Genomic DNA, 26,722 nt, shown 5'->3' on the forward strand with positions numbered 1-26,722 from the left:
GTAAAAATGGAAGAAGCGTGGCCACTGAGGACCGCTGCTGGCAGGGGGCCTCCGGCAGGTGTTGGTGTCCGTGTTCCTGGCCGGGATGCTGTCCCGCACCTGCCAGTCTCTCCCTGGGGACCGGCACTTTGTTGACCCGGCTGCCCACCAGGAAGGCAGGATTCCCCAGGCTTTCTCCACGCAGAGGCCGCACCTGGCCACTGAGGGCGTCGGCACGGATGGAACCGGGAACTCACTTTCCCTTTTTAATGGTATTCCTGCCCAGCAGCGGGTCCAGCACGGGGTCCACGGTTTCGCCAATGTTCTCGATGAGCAAGGTGTGCCCTTCGGAAATGGCCTGCTCGATGATGTCCAGGTAGCTGCGGGACGACACGGGGGGCATTTAATGCAGGGGGCTCAGTGACGGCACCGCTGGGTGCCCCAGGGACAGCTGTCAGAGCAAGAAGGCACCTAAAGACGAGCGGCCGAGGGGCCGGCAGCGCGTGCCCTCTGCGACCCGCCTTCCCCGAGGGGCGCTCCCCTCCGGGCCTGTGGGAGCACAGCTCTGTTCTCACTTCTGTGTGTGGCTCCACGTCCCCAGTGCTCCAGGAAGGCGCACGGGGTGGCCTTAGTGACCGTCTGCAGCAAGGAAGCCAGCCCCGCTGGAGATAAGAAATGAGAAAATGACCAGCCGGAAGCCCCTTGGCCAGCACACGGCGGGGCGGGACACAGCCCGGGCTGGAGCCCAGGTGAGCGCTTCCTGCCCGCAGCTGCGGCGGGTACTGGGGGGAAGAGAGGAGAGCCCCGGGTTTGCTTCTTCGCTCTGGCCGCTGTTCCCCAAGGCCAAATGTGGGAAAACAAACCCACGTGCAGGCCAGCATCTGGGTTTCAAGATCACCCGTCCGTTTAACAAGGACGAAACACCCCAGGTGACTTTCCACACACAGGGGCCCAGCGGCCAGTGGCTACGCTTAGAGCCCGCCCCCCCCCCCCCCCCCCCCCCCCCCCCCCCCCCCCCCGCCCCAGGCCCCTCCGGCTCCTGCCTGCCACCATCGCGCACCTCTTCTGTCCCAGGCGGATGGCTTTCAGTTCGCGGCCGTATTTGTTTTTGATCCACTTGATTCCTTGCAGCTGGGCGTCCACGATGAGGGGCCAGCGCTCTGTGTTGCACAGGATGGTGGCATTCTCAGTGGACATGCGGTCACTGGGGAGACCCTGGTTGTTCCAAGTGGCCACGTCCGCATCATCGGTGAGTAGGCTCAAGGGGTCCAGACCTTCCGTGATCGGGATGGGGACCTGCCAGGGGGGAGCACTAGTCCTCAGAAGAGGTGATGTGGCCTTACTGCCCCGCGGGAAGCAGCTCTCCAAGTGACACGGTAGGTCTGTGGTTAGACCACGGACGAGCCGTGTCGTCTGGAAGATAGCCAATCGGCTCACAGAGCCCCTGGGAACCCGCCAAGAAGGGCAGCAGCACGCTGGGCCACAATTTATTTATTTTAGAGCGAGGGCACCAGCAGGTGCACGTGTGAGTAAGCCGGCAGGGGCAGAGAGCGAGAGAGAGAGAGTCCCGGGCAGGCTCCACACTCGTGGCAGAGCCTGACACGGGGCTCAGTCCTACGACCCTGGGATCATGACCTGCGGCTGAAACCAAGAGTCAGATGCTCAACCAGCTGAGTCACCCAGGAGTCTCCGGGCCACAGTTGAAACCCGCAATGGCCAGAGCGTCCGTGAGTGTGGCATTTGGCTGGGTCTGCCCTGCCAGGGGCCTCCCCGAGTTTCCTGAGCCACGAACACAACCCAACCTCTTACCTTTAACTTATTTATATAAGGGATCCAAAATCTCTCCATCAGCTCGTTCCGGTATTTCTTGGTGAAGTAGCCCATGTAGGAGACGAAGGCGGAAATCAGCAGGACGTCCCCGCACAGGGTGACCCCCTGGCTTTTGAAGTTCTTCACCGACTCAGCCCAGCGGATGTTTTCCGATGCCAATCCCCCTACCAGCCTGAATGGAAACACGAGGTCAGTGGGGGCCAAGGAAAGACCGGAAGGCGGCCTCCGCCTCTAATGCCGTGAGGCTTGGGCGTTTCCTATCCTTCCTTGGCTCCGAGCTTCGGCAGTGGAAATGCATTGGGGGATGTTTGGGGGAAGGACTGCTTCAGGGAAGCAAAACTAATGCTTTCTGGAGGCAGCTGGGGACCGAGTTCTGCCTGATGTCATTGCTCCGCTGACGTTATTTGAATGTTTCACCCACGTGCTATATAAAGCTGCAGCCCGGTCACCGCCGAGCGCGGGCTTGGCAAGTGACAGGTCCTGGTAGAGGTGGAGTGGCCACGGCGGCCACGGGCCAGTGTGGCATCCAGAGGGCAGCTGGCCCACGTGGAGCGGGGACTGCAGGGGACGCATCGTGTGTCACGGGCCACCGGCCTGAGAACTGGTCCCTGACCCTAGATGTGACCCCACAAGCCTGAGAACATTGAAATATTTGTTGAAAGCGCAGGCCCACCGAGGCCCGTCCTTAGCATCACCCGAGGGGCCCTTGCCTCCCAGGGAGGCGCTTTGATTTTTTTTGGCAGGCGTGGTCCAGTCTGCACCCTGCTGGAGGCTAGGGCCGTGCAGCCTGGGGGTCTCCCGGGGTCCCTGTGTCTGACTGACCACAGCTACAGTGGGCTGCCGGCTCCCTCCGGGGCAGAGAAAATACCACCAGAAGCCATGCACTAGGACCGACCCCTCCGGCAGCTCTGCACCAGGCTCTGGGCGTCGCTTTCGGAAATCCAAAGACAAAGCCCTGAAGCCTTGCTGTCTACGGGGGCAGCCACCGGCACATGTGGCCAGCCCACACCCGCGTGGCCGGTCTGAATTGACGTGTATGTGTGGGTTTCAAGGGCCCCGGGGGGCGAGTGTGCATCAGTGGTCTCACCGGTCATTCTTAATGATCACATGTGATCACAACTGATCACACGTTGGAATGATCAAATTTGGGGTTCCGTAAAATGCATTATCGAAGTCCGTTTCCTCTCTGTCCTCTGCTAAGGTGGCAACCAGAACACATAAAATGATGGGTGTGGCCCCAGTCCCTTTGGACAGCCCTGCTCTGGAAGCCCCGGAAGCCGGCGCCCACACCACGGGCGGTAAGAGTGGGAGCAAGGGGGATCTGCCCTGGGGGTGGAGGGGGTGGGGTCTGTGGATGCCGCATCCCAAGCAGGTCGGGGTAGGTCTGGGTTACGCGGGGTTCCCCCCCCTGCCCGAGGTCACGGGATGCGTAGGGGTGCGTCGTGGAGGGCTACCGGCTCCGGGAGGTGGGGACACTGGCCAGTAGTCCGTCAGGGGGGTCTGTCCTCATGACTTAGCATAAGCGGGGACATTGCTGCCTGCACCTGGGGCTGTTCCTCCCCCTCCAAAAGCCGCCCGACCCTTCAGGGCACCTGAAAACAGGAGGGGCACCCGCGGGGCCGAGAGAGCTACCTGTTGGCCAGCGAGATCACCCTGTTGGTGGCATCTGCCTCTTGCTGGCACTTGATCTTCTCCGCTGTCGCCTTTTCAAAGGCCGACGTTAGGTTGCTCAGGTTGGCATTGAGTTCCTGGGAAAACAGACGGGGAGAGGCCCTCAAGTGGGGCCGTGCCGGGCGTCCCAGCATCCTCGGGAGCGAGCGCAGCGGGGCCGTGAGCAGTGAGCGCCGAGCGGGGCCTCCCGTGCCGGCTGGGCCCGAGGAGCGAGGGCTGCTGGGGGGTTATTCGCGGTGCTGAGTACCTGGCGGCCGCCGCGCCCACCCCTCCTCTGTGGGGTAGTGATGGGCAGCGTGAGCGCCTGGCTCCGGTGCTCCCCCCGCCGCCCCACCCCCGGGGCTGCAGGTGCTGGTGTGGACCCCCGCTCACGGCAATCTTGTTTTTGATACGTGACAGCTTCTCCTGCGCCTCCGCCAGCTCGGCATTCGCCTCCTCCAGGGCCTGCCTCTTGGGGGCCACGTCACAATACACCTCGTAGAAGCGCACGATGTTAATGCACCAGGAGCACAGGCCCGCGGCAGCTGTGGACTTGGAGCGGATGAACTCGGGGTCGAAGGTCGGGTTGCCTTGGTAGGGCCTGGAGGGGGAGCAGGTGTGGGCTCTGTAGGCCTCAGGCCTCCCCTGCGTCTGTCCCTCCGGCCCTCAGCTGGCCGCTGACCACGGAGCACAGGCAGTTACCGGGGAGCACGGTGAATCGGTTTTTTTTTTTGGGGGGGGCGTGGTGGGGAAGGGTCTTCAAGAAGAAGAAAAAAAGTGAAACACTGAAGTCTGGCCCCAGAAGTGGTTTGGGGTATGAGGGGGCACAGAGGCACTTTAGACCCTTCTGGAAACCAGTATTTTAAGAAGCGACAGCGACGTCGTTAAGCGTAACAGACTGAACTCCCTGCAGAAAGACTCTCGAATGGGTTAATTCAAAATAGAACCGACGAGCAATTTGGACGTCGGCCGGGAGTACAGCCGGCCATCCCCGCTCTCAGTTTACTTCGTGTTTCCTCTAGGTTGACGTTGCGACAGGTTTACGTGTTTAGACACCCGTCGGGGGCCGTGGCCGTCGGGGAGCTGGCAGAACGGAGATGGCTTGAATCTTCCGCGGTTTGGGACCAGTTAGGGAAATTACACTCTGCCTGCCGCCAAGGCCGTCCGGCGGTTAGAGGAGAGCCCGATGAACCGGCAAGAAAACGTGTTCTCCGGTCAGCACCAGGAGCCCCGCGATCTCTGCGCACACACAGGCGTCTCGACCGTGAGGGAACCGGCGCCAGCGAGGAGGCTGAGCGCGTGTCCACCTCCCGGTGGTGGAGGCCCCTTGGCGGCATTTGGTTTGCTCCCCCCGCCCGCCCCTCAGCAACACGGCCAGCCCGCCGGGTCTGCCTCTCCAGGTGTGGCGCATTTACGGTGACAACAGCGGGAAGCAGAAAGCACGCACGACGGGGCCCGAGTCAGCGGATGCACACGGCACGCGTGTGTGTGTGCGTGCGTATGTGTGTGTGTGCAACTGCTCTCGCCTCTAGGGGCCCTGGTGGCGTTTCTCGTGGTCCTGTGGGCTGTGTGACGGGTTGTTAGACCCTCCCATGCGCTGTTGTGGATTTTGAGCCACGGGCCTTTCCGCCTGCACTGACCCCTCCCAGTGGGGAAGGAAGAGGGTGCTGAGGTGCCCCAGGACCCGCGTGCGGCCACGTTTCCCCAGCCCGCCCCCCGCCAGCTCCGGGGGCCCACCTTGCTGCACACGGCCTGAGGCCCTGCCCCACCCCGGCCGGCACAGCCTTCCCCTGGGAACAGGTCTCTGGCCGGGGCGGGTGGGAGGGGACCCGGGGGACCCTGGCACCACTGTGCTGAGCTGGGCGGTGCGGCCGAGCCTGACTCACTTAAACGCCTTCAGGCAGGCCTCGGGGATGTGCTCCTTGTCAAACTTCTTCAAGGAGTCCAGGAACGTGTCCACTTTGCCCATCATGATTTTGGCCGCTTTCCAGCTCTTGTCCTTGGGGATCTTGCCCCCCGGCGCGGTCAGGATCATGACGGCGGCCGTGACGTTGACCACGGCGTCCGGGGGTGACCCGAAGGACTTCAGCTCGGTCAGGTTGTTCTGAAAATGACAGATGGGGAGCACCTGAAAGGGGCCCGCAGGCCCCGGGACCACCCTGGGAAGCTTCCACAAGCCTGTGGCTGCTTGCACACACACACCACGGCTTTCTCCTCCACTCTGGCCGGTCTGTTTCTTGCTCCTTCCCTTCCCGCACCTTATTCAGCGTGTCGAGAGCTTCCTGCGCGGCCAGCAGGGCCGGCTCCGCCTTGGCCAGGTCCGTTTCACATGCCTTTTGTTTCTCTGTGACATTCTGGAAGGAAGCCACGCGGGAAAGATCAGCGCAGGGATTGGTGGGGGCTGCGTGTGAGAGTGTGTGTGTGGGTGTGTGTGTGTAGCCCTGGGCAGCAGCGAGAGCACGGACGGAAGTGAGGAGGGGGCTGTGCCCTGTGCTCCCCTTCATGCCCGGGAGGTCACTGGTCACCGCCTGGAGCCCGCCTTTCTCCTCTCCGCCCCTCTGCCCCTGCCCCTCAACAGGTTGGAATGAGCCATGGGGGTGGCGGACTTGGGGTTCTGGAATGGCCCCCGCTTCCGGGACTGACAGCGGTTAATGTCTGGCACCCGCCCCTCTCCAGCCCCTGCATCCAGAAACGGCCCCCGCGAGGGTGCTCCGGGGAGGAAGGCCCGGGTGCTATCCCCGGGGCAGCCTGCCCAGCCAGCAACTTCCACGCCCGTTCCTGTGGTCGTGCCCCACATTGTTCTTAAAGTCGGGGGCAGGATGCACTCTCCACGGGGTGCCTTGCAGAGAGACCCTCTCCTTTCTGTCCTCGTCCTCTGCACCCAGAAAAGCCCCCAGCCCCTACTGGCTCCTTCCTGATGGACACCACGCGGCTACTGGTCTCTGTGCTCGGCACCCAGAGACTCGGAGGGGTTCTTCCCGATCCGAGGAGCGAACGCACAGGTGCGTGAACACGTTCTCACTTCCTTACGGGGAGGGCGAGCCAGACCTCCGAACTGTTCTATTTTGGAGAAATCACACACTGGCACTAAGAGACAGTAAGGCCTCAGAGCCAGTGGCGGGGCTCCTCGTGGCCCAGGTCTCTTGGGGTGAAGGCGCTGCCTGGGCGGGCTAACCCGGGGGCGCCACCCGGGGCTTCCTCCCCGGGGAGCACCCCTGACCCCGGGTTTGGAGAGCGGCGGGTGCCTGGACATTAAGAGCCACACGTGGATCAGACGGGCAGGTCACAGAGTTTGGGGTGTGGATGTGGGTCCTGACTGCCACTCCCTAGTTTCAAGACCCCCGGGCACGTTGCTGACCACCCTGAGCCTCAGAGGGTCGTGGTTCTGCAGCTCCTGCCGCCCCGCCCGGCCCAGTGACCTCGGCACCTCTGGAGGGAGCTCCTGGCACAGGGTCTGAGGACCAGGGCCCCCATCCAAGGGCGGGGCGCCTCTCAAACCTTAATGTGCTCACAGGTCCCTGGCATCTTGTTAAAATGCAGACCTGATTCAGCGGGGCTGGGCCGGGGCCCGAGAACCTGCATCTCTTACCAGCTCCTGGAAATGCCACCAAGGTGGCCTGGGGACGGACGGCATGGCTCCAAGAGGAGGCGGCCCTCCTCTGAGCTGGGAGAGATGCCCCCTCAGGGGGCTTCCTGCAGGTCTGGGAGCCCTCCCGGCCTTTGCCTGGGCCCACGGGAGATACTGACCACTCAGGGGAGGCCTGGCCTGGCACAGCCATGAGCCACAGCCCACGGAGGCCCCGCGTGTCTGCACACCTTGTTGATGACCTCCACCTTGGCCTCCTCCTCGTCCGCAATGGCTTTCTCTTTGCTGACCTTCTCGGTTTCCACACCCACCACCTGGATCAGCTTGTCGGCATTCTCGTTTTTCTGCTTGAGCTCAGCCTCCTGAATCGCCAGCTTGGCTTTTAAGTCATCCACCTCGGGGAGGAGACGCCAAGAGACGGGTGAGCTTGGGCCCCGGGGCCACGACACAGAGCGGGAGGGGGTGCGGGGAGGCAGTAAGTGATAGGGTGGCCTCAGTGCGGGGCGTCCTGGAACGGGCACGTCACGGACGCGCCAGACTGGACGCACGAATGACGCACGAATCCCGCCCGGCTCGGCCGACGCGAAGCACCCAGCGTAACGTCAGCACTGCGAAAGCATTTTGAACCCGTTTTTGTTTTTTTTTTTGTTTTTTTTTGTTTTTAAGTATTAAAACCCCCGCGTCCTTTCTGGCGTGAGAACGGACGTTTCTCTAAGGCCGGAATCCCGTTCCTCCGACTCGGGGGAAGGTTCTTCCTTACCTGGGACGCTGTGCTCTGCAGTTTCATCAGGCCGTTCTCCAGCCTCTCGATCTTGGCCACCAGCTCCATTCTCTTCCTGGCTAGCAGGTTCTGGTACAGTTTGATCTGCTCCAGGAAGGTTTTGGGGGTGGTGTAGTTGTAACGCCTCTCGGTGGCCAGGTACAGCCTGGACATCTCGTTGACCGTTGTGTGCACGTAGGCTATGAAGAGACTGATGGAAGCCTTGACATCTCCCTGCAAAGGCAAGATGGGCCGTTGGTTCCCTGTCCCCTGGCGGGAGCGACCCCACTCCGGTGGGGGCCCTGGAGGAGCCCCGGGAGGAGCGGGGGCCGTCAAGACAGCAATGCCTGTGCAGGCCGTCGTGGGCGCTTGGTGACATTGTACCACCGAGGGTCTGGCTCAGTGCCAGGGACGCAGCATGGCTTGACTCCCGTGATCACCTCCACGCCCGCCCATACCTGGGAGAGCGCAGGGCCCGACGGTATGTTTGAGTGACCTGGGCCATCCAGTAGGCATTTATTGTGCGAAGGGTCCTACGCTGGGTCCTGCTTCCCACGGCAGGGTCACAGCCACCACCGTCTGGGTCCACCCCATCTGCCTGGGCGCCTGGTCCCAGGAATGGTCCAAGCCATACCAGCCGTGATTCAAGGTAATTTGGAAACGTGTTCCCCCTCGCACCTGCTGCTTCAGCCATCTGCCCTGTGGCCCTCGCTGGTGCCAGCCGTGGGGGCCTTTCCCCCATCTTGGGGGAGGGCTGGAAACCCCACATCTGTGCCCCGAGCAACGTGTGGGAAGGGCCCATCCCAGAGTAGGTGCTCCAGCAATGACCAGCAGGAGATTTTACCCACCTTTCCCACCAGGCCCACGGTTAATTTCAGGTTCAGTACTTAGTAACTGAATACGTGTCCAAAATAAAGCAAAACATGATAACCAAGTGTGACTTATTCTAGGCCTCCTCGTTTCCCCCACTGGCTGGGTCAGGGTTTAATGGCCATTTCTAGGCCAGCAGTTAGCTCAAACAGTGAACGTGGGCACCGTCTTTCGATTAAAGAAACGGCCTGCAAAAGACAAGCAGACTGACTTCCCCATCACAGCCGTCCTGGCCTGTGGAGGAGAAGGGCCAGGGCACAGGGGACGGGGCAGCCCCGGGCAGGGCTGTGCCGGAGCCCGAGACCAGAGTAAGTGTGGGCCTCTGTGCACGCTTACCAAGTAAACACGGGCTCCCCAGGCAGCCCTGATCAGGCACTACGTTTAAAGCCTGATCTGCTCAGTCTGTTTGTACCCCAGTGTCAACCCTCCTGCCCCAGCCCCGTGGGGCCGTGGCCTCAGGGGAGGGTACTCCAAGCTGGCAGAAGCGAGAGTCTGGGGGCACAGCAATGCAGGACGTGAAAAACAACAACCAGAAACTTATCATCGTTTGCGATTTTGATCAATTTTGCTATTCGTTCGTTGTGAATTATTCGGCATTAATTTGGATGGTTAACAGTACTGCATTAAGACATCACCGATCTTGACTGCTTGAAGTTACTCCCTCCCTTCTCTTAAATTTTGCACCAAGGTGAGTCCTTACTTGCCTGGAGGCAGAGTGCGTGGGGTCCCCCTGTCCCACGTGGCAGACCCTCCCGGCTCTGTGAGCCCCAGTACAGGGGGCGGCAGAGGGGGCCGTGCCCAGTGACTCACCTGAATGCCCTCCGTCTCCTCGAGGAAGCGTGCACTCACGGACACCAGGGCATCTTCTGGCCACTCGTGGAACCAGTTGATGGCCGTGCAGTTGACAATGGCGGGGAATTTCCTTGCCCGCACACGCAGGACGGAGCCCACGGGAGAGAAACACAGGATCACCTAGATGCGGGACACAGAGGGACGGCTCATTGGTCACGGTGCTGCTGAGGCCAGAGCCTGCCAGTCCGGCAGAAAGCTCCTTCGGAAGGAAAGCTCTCTGTGTCGTCCGTTTCGGGGGTCCGCAGAGAGCACCCGGGGTTCCGGGTTTGCGTCCACTGACTTCACGCCTCTCGTGAGGGATGGAGAAGTGTGCAGGCAAGGCCCTCTGTCACGGCCGCCGCAAAGTGGGGGAGAGAAAGGCCGGATGAAGGACAGAGTGGGGAATGAGCATCCAGGCCGGGCAGATAAGGCCCAAGGACAGGGCCGGCCTCCTCCAGGCCTCCGAGAAGGTGGCTAATCCCCAGACAGTCGGGACTCCCTGGGACCCCAGCTGTTCACAGGTGCTCTGCAAACAGGCCCTGGGGTCCCTTTGGCTGGACTGGGAAAAGCCTCAGCCCTGCGGGCCCCTCCTCGTTCTCCTTCCACGGGGATCCTGAGCTGGCTCATTGGAAGTGGCCGTTCGACCGGAGAAAAGCCGGGTGGGGCACGGGGAGCATCCATCAGGGGTTCCTTCAGCTCCCAATGTCTACTGGTCAGACTGTGTGACCCAGCAGGTTCTAGAAGAGCTACTGGGCTGAACCCTCCCAGAGGGCAGCACCATCTGGGTCAGGGGGGCAGCTGCCCCTTCTGGATGCTGACAGAAGGGAGAAAAGGACCCAAAGTGCCCTCAGTCCAGTGGGGTAGTTCGGCCCAGTTTCCCTAAGAAAGAACGTTGAAGGTCAAGGCCTACTTCCTCATCTATTTACACCTGTGTGTGTGTCGGGGGTAGAAAACGCTTCTCTTGGCCACGAGACACCTCCGTCGGCTCACGTCCACCACGCAGCCCAACCGTCCTCTCCGATGGGCCTTCCTCGTGCGAAGGGGGAGCAGCCCCTCCACCCCCCACCCGACTCCGCACGGAGGAAAGGACCTGAGCCCCGCGCCGGGCCCCCCGGGATGCTGCGAAGACGCGAGCTCCCACCTTAAGCTGCCTGCGCACTTTGTCAATGAAGAATTTCCAGCATGTTTCCCGAGTGTCGTTCATGCCGAGGGACTTCACTTGGGGTCGCATAGAGGAGATGATGTTCTCCAACTCGTCGTCCGTAAACAGCCCCGGTATCTCCCCCGAGGCCAGCAGGTCGTTGATCAGCACCAGAAACTGCTCTTCGGCCACCTGGGAGTCTGTCATCAGGAACACCGAGGGGACATTCTTCACGGCTGACTTTATGTACTGTGCACCCAGGTCAACCTGGACGCAAGGAGAACATGCCGAGGGTCGGTCACGGGGACGTTGGCTTGGAGGCGTCCCCCACAACCACCCGGGAGGGGACAACCGGGGATCAGCTTTGTAAGCAACGTGCGGGGTCTGTAGAAGGGGACCCAAAACCTTGGGCGGGGAGTAGCCACGCTCACAGCGCCCACGCGGGCAGAAGCAACCCAAGTGTCCGTCGGCCAACAAACGGACAAAGGTGGCCTCTCCATATGATGGATTATTGAGGCTTCAGCAGGAAAGACATCCTGACACCTGCTGCAACCCGGATGTGCCCGGGGGACGTGACTCCCGTCCGCAAACGACAAATACCGACAAATACCGTAGGATTGCACTGGCAGGAGGCCCCTGGTGTGGTCAGGTTCATACAGACAGAATGTAGCGGGGTGGGCGCCAGGGGTGGGGACTTCGTGTTTCAGTTTGGGAAGACGGAGACGGGGGGGGGGGTTATAAACCAATGTGGGTGTGCTCAATGCCACTGACCTGTGTGGTGACAATGGTAAATTTTGTGTTGTGCACAGTTTACTACCGAGAAAAGATAAAGGGGGGGGGAACCCTCAAATAGAGATCCCAAAGGAGGTCCTCAGTAAATGCACCGCGGGCTCAGGTCTGGAGCTCAGTGCCAGGAGGACACTGCTCCGAGCAATCCCTACACGGAGCGAAACGCCTGTCCCGTCCCTACTAGGATTTAAAGAAACAGCCCCACGAAACGACTATGCTCATTCTGGAAGCATCCGTGAAGGAGACTAGTAAAAAGGAGAAAGAACAAACACACGTGTCAGAAGGGTACGAATACCTTGCGCTGCTCGAAGAATGTGCCCCCTTGCACGCGAGAGATGTAAGTATTCGTTCGAAACGTCTGTCGTCCAGGTACTAATGCGAGTTTGCAGGGTTTGATGACCTACTACGTGTAATGTCTAATTTTTCTTTGAGACCCATGGGCCCGTGTAATCGTTTCAAAGGCTTTAAAACGGGCCAGTTGGAGGCATCCCGTGTGGCTCAGTGCTGCCCTCTGGCAGCGGCCAGCCTCCCTGGCGTCTCTGTCCGGACAGAAATGTTACCAAGGTCCTTAGCTGGAGGGGACGGCGGTGGAAAGCAAGCCCCAAGTTCCACGTGTTTGACAACTTAGCACGAAAGAAAGCGAGGGGAGGTCCTGAGCCAGAAGAGGAGGGCCACACCGGTGGGGTTCGGGCAGGGGCAGGGGCAGGGGTGCAGGCTGGAGGAGCCTCAGAGCTAGGAGGAAGGCTCTCATCTTGCCGCCCCACTGAGCCCGTGGTTGCAGATGTGTCTAAATCCAGAGGCCTGAGCGTGCGCGGCCCGGCTGTCACCCCCAGGGAGGTGGCGGAGGGCAGCGGGTCTGTGAGTGGGAAGGCAGCTTCTGGGGCGGGGGTGGGGTCGGCAGGATGCCGCGGAGGGCCCTTTCTTCCTGCAGGTGGGAGCCACTGGGTGCAAAGCTGCAAAGGTTCCCCAAATTCAGATTCCAAGTCTGGCCCGACTGGCTGAGGCGCGCAAAGCTAACTGTACGGCCGTCCAGGTCAGGGTGGAAGTTTCTGGAAAGACTGAAGGCCTAGGAATGGGGATAAGGGGCTCCTCCTGACCCAGCTGCTCCCCCTCCCGCCACGTCTGGGTCTGTGGCTCCTTCCCATCAGCCCACAGGTGCTCCGCTGCTCGGCCGGCTGGCTCTCTCCTCGGTGCCCCCAGGAGAGCCCGCGGGGCTGTCCCTCCTCTGGTGCGTCCCTGTCCTGCCCTGCCTTGGCTCTGCCCCGCCGTCTCAAAGCTTCACCCCTCTGACCCTGGCAGCCACACCTGCCCTCATGTGGCCTCGGCCCTGCGTGTTCTCTCTTGCCCGTCCCTCACTCCCACCCTCTTAGGCTGCTGGTCCCATCCTGGGGTCCCCACCTCCCACCTCCCAGCACTTCCCAGCCCCCCAGCACATCCTTCCTCTCCCCCAAATTCCTCAGATGCCCGTGTATGCGGAGCGGCATCACGTAGGTTCCTCCCGGCTGCCCCCCGGGCCCCCAGCCCAGATCTGCCCCGGCCTCATTTGCGGCCTGGCAGAGGGCACCACCCTGCTGGGCGCCGCTCCGGGTGTGGACGTCACGGACAGCTCCCAAAGCTTGGGTGCCTGCGGGTCCCTTCCCCACTCGCCCCTAGTTGACAAGGAGGTCAGTGATCACCCGCCTCCAGGGGGAGTCTAGGGGTCTGCGTTGGTGGAGGGGAGCACACGCTCCCATCTCTGGCTGGGAGGCCCCCTAAGCTGCTTATTATCGTCAGACCATGGGCTGGGCCCTGACTCAACTTCCGGGGTTCCCCATCAGGTGCGTCCCTACTCTCCGGGCTATGACTCAGGCTTTGGGGGAGCATCCCACAGGAATACAAACAGGGCAGCGCTGGGGCCCGGAGAGTGGGGAGCCCAGCGAGGCCCCGCCCCCCTACTCCCTCCCGTGCAGGCAGAGCCCTGGCGGGTGGGGGCACCCCTAGACTGCCCCTCAGGTCTCTCCCTTCCCACTCCCTACACGGCCCGGTCCCAGCCCCTGTGGGGCACGAGGCTTTTCTGCACCTCCCCACCACTCACCCCACGGCACTCTCTGTGGTCCTCAAACCGCCCTCCGGTTTGTTCTGGGACCTTCCCAGGTCTTGGTTCTCTCTGCTCAAAAACACTTGATGGCATCTCGTTTCCTGGGGACCACGTCCAGGATTCTCCACAGTGTCCCTCGGGGGCGGTTCCTGACCCCTTTCCTGCCTCTAACCTCCAGCGGGCATCCACAGCTTATGGTATGGACCGCATAACGACATCACGTCACTAACGGCACAACACAAGCCCCGTCAGCCCACTTTGTCTCCTTCTTTACTTCTGAACACACAGCAGCTGCTCAATAAGTGATAGCGGACGGTTAGCACCAGCCGGCTCGCAGTGGGTGTTGAGGGCACAGTCCTCAGATCGCCTGTAAGAACACTGTTCAGACTCAACACTCACAACTGGCCCTAAAGTGACGTGCTAGGGACAAAATCCACACGGCGACAGACACTGGGATGCAATCGTAAAAATAAACCAGTATGTGGGGCGCCTGGGAGGCTCATTCGGTTAAGTGTCCGACTTCGGCTCAGGTCATGATCTCACGGTTCATGAGTTCAAGCCCTGCATTGGGCTCTGTGCTGATGGCTCAGAACCTGGAGCCTGCTTCCGATTCTGTGTCTCCCACTCTCTCCCCCTCCTCTGCTCACACTCTGTCTCTCTCTCTCTCTCTTTCTCTCTCAAAAATAAGTAAACATTACAAAAAAGAAACCAGTATAACTTGGTTGATAGATTAGAAACTTTTCAGCGGAGAAAACCCAGTGAGATGATACAGCTCAGAGGCGAGGGTCCTAAATGCCGTCGAGTGCACCCGGGAAATCAGAGTGAACTAACGACCGGCTAAGCTGCGAGCCGGTCCAGTCCAGGAGGTGGTGTAGCCCCCGTAGGAAGACCTTTCCCTTAACGCAAGGACCTAAAAATACATCGGCTAGTCCTTTGCTGGAAAGAGTAGAATCCACTGGGGACAATGCCAAGGACAGAAGCCACATGCTTGTCCAGAGGTTGTGGTCCCTGGCAGAGCCCCCCTGGCAGAGCCGGCAGGGCTGAGAATTAGCACCCCGTCCCCACTGTTGTTCCAAGGGTCTCTACCAGCAGCCCACCTCCTCCCGCAGAGCATCCCAGGGCACTGTGCCCCGGCAGGGCTCCAGGTCACCCCGCTAAAGCTGCCCACCAACGACCCTCAGGGTCCTCGGGGCCCCGTGCAGTGGGGAGGGTCCCCGCTGGGTCCGGCCTGCAGAAGCGGCCCCCCGGCACCAACGCAGAGAGAGATGCGCCCCCTGTAATGCGGTCGAATCAGTTTCAGTTCTAATCTGAAGCAGGACGCCGATTTGCCCTGGGCCACTCATGTCTGATGAGCACAGTTCCCCGGCCAGAGCAAACTTTCGGGAAAAAGAAATCAATGAAAAGCCTCCGCGGCACATCTTGGCGATGGGAGACCCGTTGACACTAATGTTTGTTTGATTAATTCAAAAAGCGGCCTGGCAGGATCCAAGTTCGTAGTCAGATACTGAGTAACCGCCCGGAATTATTTACTCTGGGGACCTGGGAACGACACAGAACAACTCGGCGACCAGGGGCAAGAACCGGGTCCTGCTGCTGCTGGGCTGACCCTACAGACTCCAGCCCGGCGGGGACGGGGACCCGCACGGCCTCTCCCCTGGGCCACAGGGGCGCGGGCACTGGTGGAAGCACGTGTCCCGGCCCTTACTCCCTCCGACGAGGACCCTGCAGGGACATTCACTTTCTGTGTCCTGGGGGCCTCTTTTCGGACCGGCGCGTCGTCAGAGTTTCCCTGCCCCCCGCCTCCTCCCCTTCCGCAGGGGCGGCTCGTCAGAAAGCCACGTCTCACCTTGAGGTCTGGGATCCCATAGCCCTTCCTGAGGCTGATCTGGAACACGTCCAGCGCGCTGATGTAGGCGGCCAGGCGCGAGAGGCTCTGTTTACCGCTGCCTCCCACACCCACCAGCAGGGCGTTCCCACGGGGCGACTCCAAGATGCGGTTGATTTTGCAGACGTGAGCCACCGCGTCTTCGAACAGCACCTGCCGAGAGCCGAGAGGCTTCTTGGCATCCCGGGGCGCGCGGGCGCGGCTCCGTCCACGGCCCAGACCCTCCTCGGGCGGGGGGGGGGGGGAGGTCCAGGCGGTCTTTGCCGGGAGTCACGCCGCCCCAGGGCACCGCCGTGGTTCCCAGCGAGGCGGGACGGGGAAAGCGGGGTCCCGGCCCTTCGCCTGTGCTGTCAGCACGGCGCACGCCCCTCACCAAGTTCATGACCGCGTTGACTTCGTTGTAACTGTCGAGGACGTCCACCAGGAGCTTGTGTAGATGGGCCATGTTGGTTACCGCGAGGTACTTGGGCTCGCCGATCCCGTGAGAGAAGTGGCAGAAGATATTTGGCTTGGCAAAGAGAAGCTCTTCGCCGAGATCCTAGGAATAAGAGGTAAGGCACTTCCGCGGTCCATCGTGGGCACGCAGCTCAACGCATCGCACTGCTTGCCACAGCGGCCCCGGGACGCCGGGCCGAGTCTTCATGGGCCCAAACCGCTGCTGCTGGGGCCCTGCAGACCAGCGGGCAAAAACCTCCCCGGTAGGACGGTCCCATCTCCCATCACGTCAGGAGAAAGAAAAGAATCTTCCAAGAAAGCCTAGGACGTACGAGCAGAGCGCCATGAGCCAGGCAGGCCTTTCTCTACGCCAAGCGGACGGAGGGAGCTCACCACATCCCGACCTACTGAGGCGTCAGTCCTTCCCCCAGACACACACTCGCGTGACCGAGTCGTCTCTAGGGACCCGGCGCGGTCCTTCGCACGCTCACGTCGGGGCCCTTCCGAGAGGGCTCGCCTTATCGGCGGGCCCCAGGCACCCTGCCCTCCTAGAGCCTGTCGGGGCTCATCAGAGGGACTTGGTGGCTTGACTTACGTCAAAGAATTTCTTGGTGGAAGCCATCGTGACTCTGCGCAGCACGTCCTGGTCTTTCCCGTCCACCATTTTGTCGCCATACACCCTCTCGGCTTCATGTAGCCAGAGGCGGACTAGGTCGAGCGGTACCCTCAGGATCTCCGCTGTGGAGAATAAGAGCCCCTGCCCCAGGCACGGGACGGTCAGCGTCGTCAGCTGCACCACGGACGCCAGCCAGGTGCCGTACGCAGCTGACACGAGAGAGTGGTCACTTGCCCAGGCGGTGATCTGCCAAGCCACGGATGGCCGAGGCCATGTGCATCCCGGAGGCTGTGTTGCGGGCAGAGAGGTGGGGGAATCCTCCTCCCACGACAGGGCTGACGCCTTCATTCTCTAACGGGGTGGCTGACGGAGAAGGGACAGACGAGTCTGGCCACGAGGGGGAACCCGACTCTCGAAGGCCACAGGGCGGGCGGTTACCGGCCGGGGATCCGCCGCAAGCCTGCCTGTGTCCGGTCCTGGCTCAGCCGTTTGCCGACCGAGTGCCCTGGGCACGTCCAACAGGTTCTTAAGGAGAGTCTACCACGATCCAGACCCTCTCTGGGGCCTGATAGGCCCTGCTTGCATGGGGTCCACACTTCGAGTGGGAGATGCAACCAGGCAAGCAAAACAACAGGGTAATGACACACGCAGCCCCATCATCATTGCTGTCATCAGTCCTTAGGTCGCTTTGCTTTCTCTCCTGAGAGCAGCACAGGAGGAGAGCACCCACGGATCGGGGACTTGGCCAGAAGAGGGCTAAAAGAGCAGTACCTGGAAAATACTGGAGAGGTCCCTCAGGTTGAAGACATAATGAAATTTAATGGCCGTGGGAAGAAACATTGCAGTGACTTTCTGATGCAGGGCTGTTACCGGAAAAAGATACATCGATTCTTAGGTGCTCTTAACGGCCTCAGGAAGGGCAGAGCTTAAGGTACAGTTTTGAAAGCAAACGGACTACGAGGTGGTGACAGTTTGAGTCAGAAGTTCTGCACGGCCGAAGAGGGAGGCTTGCTGCCCTACTGACGTGTAAATCACTCCTTGCACACTGAATTTCCTACCCCCGCCCCCTGCCCTCCCCTCAAGCCACTGGATCTCATCACATCTCCTGCTGCAACATAGCATCGTTTAAAAATATTGATTTTAAAAGTATAAATAACCTATCTGCCAGGGGAGACTACGAAGAAGCCATCAGCCCCATGAAGCAGGAGGTTTTCCTGACAGGAGGGGAGGGGATGAGCCGTCAGCTTACCCAGGGCCGAGGTCACCAGCTGGGCGCTCATCTTCTGAACCACCATGGGGACCGAGCGGAAGGCCAGGTGTTGGGCCAGGATCGTGTTGTAGATGGTGGTGAGGGCCTCCTGGCCCGGAAAGCTCACGGCAAACACAGAAAAGTGACGCTGCCGGGAACAACCACAGATCCCCGTCAGGCGGCCCCGGGGGGACCAGCTGGTGGCCCGGGCTGCCTGCCTGCCTGGGGGCGCAGGCTCTGCCCCCGTCACCTAGTGTCTCGCGGGCATGGTCGGAACGGACGGTCTCCCTCCTTGGGCCTCGTATGTGGTGAGATCCCACGAAATCATAAGGATCCGCTTAGATCCTTCAGAAGCGAGGTCCTGCCTGGATGGGGTTGCAGACGTTAGTACGGGAGATCCTGCTAAATCTGAGTTTCAGAGGGGAGCCTGGGAGGCTCAGTCGGTTCAGCGTCTGACTTCGGCTCAGGTCATGATCTCACGGTCCGTGAGTTCGAGCCCCGCATCGGGCTCTGTGCTGACGGCTCAGAGCCTGGAGCCCGCTTGGGATTCTGTGTCTCCCTCTCTCTCTCTGCCCCTCCCCCGTTCACGCTCTCTCTCTGTCTCAAAAATAAACAAACATTGGGGTGCCTGGGTGGCGCAGTCGGTTAAGCGTCTGACTTCAGCCAGGTCATGATCTTGCGGTCCGTGAGTTCGAGCCCCGCATCAGGCTCTGGGCTGATGGCTCGGAGCCTGGAGACTGTTTCCGATTCTGTGTCTCCCTGTCTCTTTGCCCCTCCCCCGTTCATGCTCTGTCTCTCTCTGTCCCAAAAATAAATAAAAAACGTTGAAAAAAAAATAAACAAACATTAAAAAAAAAAAACTTAAAAAAAAATAATAGATAAATCTGAGTTTTAGGTAAATAACAAACAATTGTCCTGATGAGTAAGCGTGTCCCGAATACCGTAGGGGATGTGCTTGTTCTGAGACCTCAACCCCACGGCGGCGGGACGAGCTGAGTTTGGCTTCCACCCACCTGGAGCCTGGGGTCGATGGTGAACGATCCGGAGGTGGGGTTCATGCAAGCCACGTACTGACAGTTGTGGATGTCCTTCAGCGTCAGCTTCTGTCTGTCGTACCTGCGCGAGGGAGACCCCCCCCCAAAGTCGTGCCACCGGCCCCCACCCCGCCCGCCATCATCTCTCGCGCGTGGTGACCAAAACCCGCCATGAGTATCGCTTATATGTAAACGGGCCGATTTCACTTCCTGTCCTCAAGGAAAATCTGGAAGCGAGAGGCGGCAGGGTGGCTCAGCGTGCAGGCGCGAGCTTCCGCCCCAGCTCTGCCGTCCAGCAGCATCGGCCCCCCCCCCCCCCGGGCAAGGCGGCCCAGCGCCCCGTGCCCTGCGCCAGCATGGGGACTAAATGCGCTAACGCACGGAGACCCGACACAGGGCAGGGGTGCCTGGCCCGGGTCGTTCTAATCATGAATGATAGTGACGACGGCGATTCTCAGATAGGCTGGCCGTTTCCCTGACAAAACTTGCAGGGACTTGGATGAGCCGAAAGGTTACATTTTTCACGTGCCTCTTACCTGTTGGGGTTCCCCACACCGCCCCCCCCCCCCATGCGTTTTTCTCCGCTGGGAGTCATTGCTTGTTCTTGGCTTCCAGGAATTCCTGGCACGCTCCGGATACCGACCCGCCGTCAGCCTCTGCGAGTCCTTGTCCCCGTCCTGCTAATGCCGGATGGTGCTTGTGCCGTTACCGTGGGTGTCTTGTGAACGGGGGCCCGCGTGAGCGAGGGGCGGAGGGAGGCCGGGCTGTCCCGAGCCTCGCAGGAGGCGCACTCCTCTGGCCCGGTCTGCATCCCGGTCCTGGACCCTCCCCGCAGCCCCCGCCCCACCGCCCGCTTACCAGTGCCCGTGGTCCATGTGCTGTCGGATGAGCGTGTGGGGCGCCACGGTCCCGTACTTGTCCACCTCGGGCATGTTCATGTCGTCGATGAAGTAGATCAGCTTCTTGGTGCCTGGCGGACCGTAGTTCCTCCCGGATTTCTTCTCCAGCGGCTTCTCCAGAACCCCTGGAGAAGGGAGCCAGCCGGCTGCCACCATGCCTGGTACATCCTGGAGGGAGGTCCTACGGGGCCCGTGGTCCCCAGCACCAGGTGGCGTGGCCTGGGCAGTGGCCCTGGAGGGGGCTCTGAGGATGGGTGGGCTTCGACTCTGTCACCCCCAGGAGCAAAGCCGGGAGCCTTGGGCATCAAGGGTCCAAGGCGCAGGCGGCAGGAGCCTTGTGCCTGGGCAACCTTGGGGCCACCCCAGACTGGCTGTGGCGGGAGCTCCCGGTGGGATCTGCCCAGGAGCTCTGGGACGAGGGGTCCTGGCGACTACTCCCATCCCCCCTCCTCTGAGGACGGAGGCCAGTGGAGGGGGCGTGGCCGGTGAAGGGGACCCTGGCCAGTCCCTGGTCTTCAGTGAAAAGGGATAATGGGAATGTGGCGGTAAGGGGCCAGCCACTGGGATGAGCGTGATGGGGGGCGTCCAGGCGGGGCTGTGAGGACCCATCGTGTTCATTGAGCCCCCCCGTGCCCTGCTCCTGCCCCCAGTCCCACTCTGCACCTCAACCTGGCCCTCTACTGCACCCCTTTCCCTGGCCTCACCCCTTCTCCTGGCCCCAGCCCCACCCCACACCCCTGCACCCCTGCATCTGGACCCGTCCCACTCTGCACCTCAATCTGGCCCTCTACTGCACCCCTTTCCCTGGCCTCACCCCTTCTCCTGGTCCCAGCCCCACCCTGCACCCCTGCACCTCTGCTCCTGTCCCACTTTGCACCTCAACCTGGCCCTCTACTGCACCCTTTTCCCTGGCCTCACCCCTTATCCTGGTCCCAGCCCCACCCCACACCCCTGCACCCCTGCATCTGGACCCGTCCCACTCTGCACCTCAACCTGACCCTCTACTGCACCCTTTCCCTGGCCTCACCTCTTCTCCTGGTCCCAGCCCCGCCCCGCACCCTAGCTCCTGCCCCTGGCCCCACCCCTCACCCCTCACCCGTGCACCTGGCCCCGTCCCACTTTGCACCTCAACCTGGCCCCCTATTATGCCCCTTTTCCTGGCCTCACCCTGCACCCCTTCTCCTGGCCCCAGCCCCACCCTGTACCCTGGCATACCCCTGGCCTCACCCTACACCTCAGCCTGGCCCTGGCCTCATCTTGCACCCATGTTCCTGCCCCTGGTCCCACCTGTAGTCCTGTTCCTGGCCCCAGCCCCATCCTGTACCCCTGGCTCCTGGCCTTAGCCTCACTCTGCACCCCAGACTGGCCTCAGCCTCACCTTGCACCCCTGTTCCTGCCCCCAGCCTCACCCTATACCCCTGCACCCCTGCTCCTGGCCCCGGCCCCACCCCACACCCACACACCCCTGCTCCTGGCTCCGGCCTCACCCCGCACCCCCGCTCTGGCCCCAGCCCCATCCTGCACCCCTGGCTCCTAGCCTTAGCTTCACTCTGCACCCCAGACTGGCCTCAGCCTCACCTTGCACCCCTGTTCCTGCCCCCAGCCTCACCCTATACCCCTGCACCCCTGCTCCTGGCTCCGGCCTCACCCCGCACCCCCGCACCCCTGCTCTGGCCCCAGCCCCATCCTGCACCCCTGGCTCCTAGCTTAGCTTCACTCTGCACCCCAGACTGGCCTCAGCCTCACCTTGCACCCCTGTTCCTGCCCCCAGCCTCACCCTATACCCCTGCACCCCTGCTCCTGGCTCCGGCCTCACCCCGCACCCCCACACCCCTGCTCTGGCCCCAGCCCCATCCTGCACCCCTGGCTCCTAGCTTAGCTTCACTCTGCACCCCAGACTGGCCTCAGCCTCACCTTGCACCCCTGTTCCTGCCCCCAGCCTCACCCTATACCCCTGCACCCCTCCTCCTGGCCCCGGCCCCACCCCGCACCCCCGCTCTGGCCCCGGCCCCACCCTGCAACATGGCCGAGGTCGTGTAGAAGTTGAAGGGCACGGCCTGCACGAGGTAGTCGTCGGTGTTGAGGCTCGCCAGCTTGTCCCCCATCAGCACCGACTTGCCCGTGCCTGCGTTCCCCACCAGCATCACCGGCCACGACTTCTCCATGAGCAGATCCATGAAGTAGCGGATACGCGTGGTTTCTGTGGTGTGCACCAGAGAGGCCTGGGCCGGGGGGGTGGGGGGGAGGAGTCGTGACCCTCAGACGTCCCGCACCTCTGATTTCCACCCCCCGGCGAACCTGCAGACCCACCGGTTCGCCAAGTCCCCGGGTTTACTGTTGAAAATCGTGTGTGTTCGGTGACCCGTCAACAAGTGTGAGACGGGGCGCTGAGTCCCGCTCCCCAACTGTCACCACCCCGGGGCGGGCACCTGCAGCGGGACGTCGGGGTCCAGCTCGAAGGAGGGCACTTTCTCTGTCCACGGCAGGAACTTTTTCGTGTCGGGATCTACGTAGTAGTCAAAGATGGTTCCCTGTGAGGGGAACTTGATCGTCTTGAACTCGTTGACCCACCATTTGCTGAACTCGACTCGGTAGTCCACAAGCTGTTGAAAAGCAAACCGGAGCCCGGCTAGGGACGCCCAGAGGCCCCGCCTGGACGTCTGGCTCCCCGGGGCGGGGGGGGGGGCGGCCGCTCACCTGGTCCTGGAACATGGCCCCCCCGAAGGCCCAGAAACAGGCAAACACAAAGTAGAGCTCGTATAGCTCCTTGGGGGAGTCGGGCGGCACGCTCTTCTCCGTGAGGAGGCACTCCAGCAGGTACAGGATGGTCTGGATGACCGTGACCTCCGGTATGGGCGTGATCTTCTTAAACCCAAAACGCAACTTGTCCAAGCACGTGGGCAGGTACTTGTCAAAGAGGATCATGAGGTTGGCCTTTTCCGACTGCACCTTGCGCCTCTCAATCCAGCTGCTCACTACCCTGGGGGAGACGGGGGGCACCGGGTGGTGGGGCCACCGTGGCGGGCCCGCGTGGCCTCCCTCCCCTTGGTGAACATCCCTGGCGCCTCTGAGTGACTCTGGCGCTCCTGCCTAGTGATGCGGCCAGACGCAGACCTTGAGAGGGTCTGACAGGGGTGGCGGGGCCTTGGGGGTGCGCTCTGCCCCTGGCGTTCTAGCCATAGGGGGTCCTGTAGCCTAGAACGACTGGGAGACATCTTCGCTACCCCAGATGAAGCCACTACTGATGGGGGCAGGGCTGGACATAGGGGAGGAGAAAGATTTCACATCGTCTGTGTGGAAAGGGGGAGGGGGATAGGAAGGGAAGGGAAGACAGAGGAACAGGCGCCTCTCATTAGATCGTCTGAGTTCCTGGATCCAGCCGTGCCTGAAGCACCGCTTGGTGAAGTGAGCCAACCTTTTTTTTTTTTTTTTTTTTGCTTTAGCTAGTTTGAGATGAATTTGTCACGTTCTACGGAGGCGTCCAAACTAATGCAATAGGGAACCATTGAGGGCCCGTGTTGGCCTGGCTGGTGTCCACCCGCTGCTGGCGTGGGTTGTTGAGAAGTGGGCCACCCCAAGGGCGAGGGTACAGACTCTGGAGCCTGCTGCCTGGGCTTGAATCCCCTTCGGCCAGCAGCAGCTTGGGCGAGTTACTCAACGTGTCTGGCTCCCAGGTTTTTGACTTCTGAGTGGGAGTGAGGACTGCCTGGGCTGATATTTTCAGAGCCCGCAGAAGGGAGCCTGGCCTGCCGTGAGCGCCAAGTGGCCTGCCTAAAGCATACACAGCGTCCGGCCCCCTCGTGGGTCAGCGAGCGCATCATTTCCAGGATGGGGCAGAAGCGGGGGGCTCACGTCACCAGACACGGCTAGCCTGGCATCCGCAGCCCCGAGGACAGGCTCCGATTCCTACCGTGCCTCCATCAGGACGGAGGACCGGCAGCTAAAACGTCTGCCCCACCGCACCCTGGATTGTCCAGAATGACAGACCGGTCCTTTCCACGATCTGTGTCCGCGGGCAAAGCGGGGTAAGCCCCCGCCCGGCTCCCAGGGGGAAACCTTGCCCCCCTTCCTGCTCTGGGATGTGCCCTGCGGTCTCCCGGCCTCAAGTCACTGCTGTCCCCGTGGGAGGGATGCCTTCCTCCCGGGGGTCGGGTGTTGGCCCCCTGCCCTCTTCACTTCCCCCCTCCCCGTCCCCAAACAGCCGCTCACCGGCTGGGTCCTTCCTCCGGGGGCCTCGAGAACTACTCCTGGCACAAGGCTTCCTTTCGGCTCTCTCCTTCCTACCCCCCCCCCGGTGCCCCCGAACCCTCCGCCCCCCTCCTGTTGCCTCGCCTTCCCACCCTGGAAACTCTCACATGTGGTGTAGCGGCTCCCAAAACACATGTCCACCGGGACCCATAAATGTGACCTTCTTTGGAAAAGGGTCTTTGCAGACGTAGTCAAGGTTAGGATCCCGAAATGAGGGCGGGCCCCAATCCCATGACTGTCCCTCCAAGAAAAGGGGACTGAGGGGAGACCACGAGAGACACAGAAAGGTGGCCATGTGGATGTGGACGCAGAGATCGGGTGATGCATCCACGAGCCAAGGGTCGCCACGGGTGGCCCGGAGCCACCAGCAGCCAGGAGAAAGGCCTGGGGCGCCGGCTCCCTGGGGGCCTCTGGGTGGAACCAGACCCTCCAACTCTCTGATTTTGGGTTCGGGCCCCCGAATCAATGCCAGATCTTCCATTTCTTAAGATTTTGAGCATTTCTTACATTGTCCCTTCCTCCCTGCCCCCAGTGGTCACCCATCGTCCCCTGGCGTGGCCGGCCCTCTTCACCCCAGACAGGGCCCCCGTGTGGGCCCCGCAGGCCGGTCCGGTATCAGCTCCTTCCTGCCAAGAGCATCTTCAGGCTTGACGCTCCGTCCACGGACACCCGACCGCCACCGGGACCCCGGAACCTCCCACTCTAGCCACCCCGCCCCGCCACGTTCCCGTCAAGGCTGGTTCTCGCCTGGCGAGCTCCCTGCAGTTTCTGTCCGCCTGGAAAACTCCCTCTCCCGCCAGGTGTCAGCCCAAACTGCGCCTTCCTCTCGGGAACACTTCCCCGCAGGGTTCCCGGCGCACGGGGCCGTGTGCTCGTCACCTCGTGTTTACACGGCTGTCGCCGGTCCTTCCGCTGCCGTGACCCGGGGCCCGGGGGAGGCCCTGCGTGCGGTATTTGTTGAGCGAATGCCCGCACGCCCGCACAGGCGACTCGGAAACGCCACCAGCCTCGCCTTTCTCTGCCAGTTTGGAACGGAAAAGCGAAAACCCAACTCACGGGTTCCACCCCAGGTCTGCGGGGTTGATGTACAGGATCCCGGCTCTGGAGACGGTGGCCGGGGTGGCCGTCCTCAGGTGGCTGATCTCAAACACCAGCCTCATGGTGCGGTTCAGGGGGATTCGCTCGTTGCTGGCCAGAGTGAGGACCTGGGAAGGGAGTCAGGCCTGTGGGGTTTCAGCGGCCGACGTGCCATTGTCCTGATGGTTTGTCACACGGGGGTGTCTCAGAACAAAGAGGGCCCGTGCACCTGTGCTCGTCACCAGCCTGCTTCCCTAGATGTCCCTGACACCTGTCCCACCCCCAGACAACACAGGAGGCTTCCCGAAGTGAGCACCGGGTAGGGCATCACTGTGATACCACACTTGCTTCTGGAAAGCGTGGCCCCGCCTCTCCCCCCCCCCCCGGAGTTCTTGTGTTCCCTGTTCCACCCAAGAATCGTGTCTTCTGCTGTTTCTAGATCATTCTGAATGCTGTTTCTGTCTTCCAAGATGTTAGACGTCCTGCCACGTTATGTCACGCGCCATTTAGGCAAGAAAGTTTTCCATATCTGTGCCCTTCACCCATGCTGCTGCCGTTCCAGACAGACCCTCACTCCCCAGGGCCAGCCTACGTAAGGTTCCGTCTCACTCCCCAGGGCCAGTCTACGGAAGGTTCTGTCCGTTGTGTGCAGCAGGTGGTGATGTGCTTCCCGTGAGCCCCCTGCCCCCCTCCGGGCCATCGCCAGGCTTTGAGGGTTAGCTCTAGAATCCAGGAGCCCCTTGAACCTTGTTGTCATCCATGACGGTGTTGAGAGATTCGATCCACATAGGGTCTATGTCCCCATCCAGGACGATCCACTTGGGGCCATCATGAGTGATGTTGGCCAGGTCCCGCATTATGGTGGAGAAAAGGCCTGTGAGTGAGCAGGGCCAGGGTGGGTGAGCAGGGCTGGTGTGGGTGAGCAGGGCTGGGGTGAGCAGGGCTGGGATGGGTAAGCAGGGCAAGTGTGAGCAGGGCTGGGGTGGGTGAGCAGGGCTGGGGTAGTTGAGCAGGGCTGGTGGGGGTGACTAGGGCTAGGGTGGGTGAGTAGGGCTGGGGTGAGCAGGGCTGGGGTGGGTGAGCAGGGCTGGGGTGGGTGAGCAGGGCCGGGGTGAGCTGGGCCAGGGTGGGTGAGCAGGGCCAGGGTGAGCTGAGCAGGGCCGGGGTGAGCTGAGCCAGGGTGGGTGAGCACGGCCAGGGTGAGCTGGGCTGGGGTGGGTGAGCAGGGCTGGTGGAGGTGACTAGGGCCGGGGTGGGTGAGCAGGGACAGGGTGAGCTGGGCCCGGGTGGATGAGCAGGGCAAGTGTGAGCAGGGCTGGGGTAGTTGAGCAGGGCTGGTGGGGGTGACTAGGGCTGGTGTGGGTGAGCAGGGCTGGGGTGAGCAGGGCCGGGGTGAGCTGGGCTGGGGTGGGTGAGCAGGGCCGGTTTGGGTGAGCAGGGCCGGGGTGAGCTGGGTCGGTGTGGGTGAGCAGGGCCAGGGTGAGCAGGGCCGGGGTGGGTGAGCAGGGCCGGGGTGGGTGATCTGGGCCGGGGTGAGCAGGGCCGGGGTGGGTGAGCAGGGCCGGGGTGCCCCTGGGATGCCTGCTGGTGACCCGCCTCCACTCCGCCTGCCCGGACCCGGCTCCTCCTACCGTCTTTCCACTCCCTGGTGGCCGGGTTGATGATCCCAAAGAGCTCGTCACAGGTGACTGCCTTGGGGTCCAGGTCCACAGCGATCGGCTTCCTCTTCATGTTCTGGTAGGTCTTGTGGAGAGACTTGAGGACCT

At 61.9% G+C, this 26,722-nt stretch overlaps 1 protein-coding gene and 1 long non-coding RNA gene across 8 annotated transcripts in view; one reads left to right on the forward strand and one right to left on the reverse strand.

Moving 5' to 3' along the window:
* DNAH17 (dynein axonemal heavy chain 17) overlaps nucleotides 1–26,722 on the reverse strand; it is a 102,026-nt gene that overhangs the window by 18,721 nt on the left and 56,583 nt on the right. For all 4 annotated transcript variants that reach the window (XM_023244151.2, XM_045045262.1, XM_045045263.1 and 1 more), the window contains 24 exons: nucleotides 26,588–26,720; nucleotides 25,703–25,830; nucleotides 24,936–25,084; nucleotides 22,329–22,611; nucleotides 22,061–22,234; nucleotides 21,646–21,853; nucleotides 19,591–19,756; nucleotides 18,712–18,814; nucleotides 17,699–17,846; nucleotides 17,221–17,312; nucleotides 16,429–16,590; nucleotides 15,772–15,936; nucleotides 15,360–15,551; nucleotides 10,648–10,914; nucleotides 9,486–9,647; nucleotides 7,806–8,039; nucleotides 7,276–7,440; nucleotides 5,718–5,813; nucleotides 5,346–5,563; nucleotides 3,853–4,060; nucleotides 3,442–3,557; nucleotides 1,789–1,981; nucleotides 1,040–1,275; nucleotides 237–359 (listed from right to left, as the gene is read on the reverse strand). In XM_023244151.2, coding sequence (XP_023099919.2) covers nucleotides 237–359; nucleotides 1,040–1,275; nucleotides 1,789–1,981; nucleotides 3,442–3,557; nucleotides 3,853–4,060; nucleotides 5,346–5,563; nucleotides 5,718–5,813; nucleotides 7,276–7,440; nucleotides 7,806–8,039; nucleotides 9,486–9,647; nucleotides 10,648–10,914; nucleotides 15,360–15,551; nucleotides 15,772–15,936; nucleotides 16,429–16,590; nucleotides 17,221–17,312; nucleotides 17,699–17,846; nucleotides 18,712–18,814; nucleotides 19,591–19,756; nucleotides 21,646–21,853; nucleotides 22,061–22,234; nucleotides 22,329–22,611; nucleotides 24,936–25,084; nucleotides 25,703–25,830; nucleotides 26,588–26,720 — 4,121 coding nt within the window. The remainder of the gene's footprint in view (nucleotides 1–236; nucleotides 360–1,039; nucleotides 1,276–1,788; nucleotides 1,982–3,441; nucleotides 3,558–3,852; nucleotides 4,061–5,345; nucleotides 5,564–5,717; nucleotides 5,814–7,275; nucleotides 7,441–7,805; nucleotides 8,040–9,485; nucleotides 9,648–10,647; nucleotides 10,915–15,359; nucleotides 15,552–15,771; nucleotides 15,937–16,428; nucleotides 16,591–17,220; nucleotides 17,313–17,698; nucleotides 17,847–18,711; nucleotides 18,815–19,590; nucleotides 19,757–21,645; nucleotides 21,854–22,060; nucleotides 22,235–22,328; nucleotides 22,612–24,935; nucleotides 25,085–25,702; nucleotides 25,831–26,587; nucleotides 26,721–26,722) is intronic.
* On the forward strand, nucleotides 1,861–8,735 carry LOC109494482. 4 transcript variants are annotated; one of them, XR_006589991.1, is made up of 5 exons: nucleotides 1,861–1,998; nucleotides 3,011–3,107; nucleotides 3,880–7,466; nucleotides 7,712–7,892; nucleotides 8,005–8,735. It is a non-coding gene; the product is annotated as an uncharacterized LOC109494482 (long non-coding RNA). The 4 variants fall into 4 exon arrangements; XR_006589989.1 differs by having other exon boundaries at nucleotides 3,880–6,461; nucleotides 6,974–7,466; nucleotides 7,712–8,735; XR_002149413.3 differs by having other exon boundaries at nucleotides 7,712–8,735.

This window comes from Felis catus, chromosome E1 (assembly GCF_018350175.1).
Source record: "Felis catus isolate Fca126 chromosome E1, F.catus_Fca126_mat1.0, whole genome shotgun sequence".
Taxonomy (NCBI): domain Eukaryota; kingdom Metazoa; phylum Chordata; class Mammalia; order Carnivora; family Felidae; genus Felis; species Felis catus.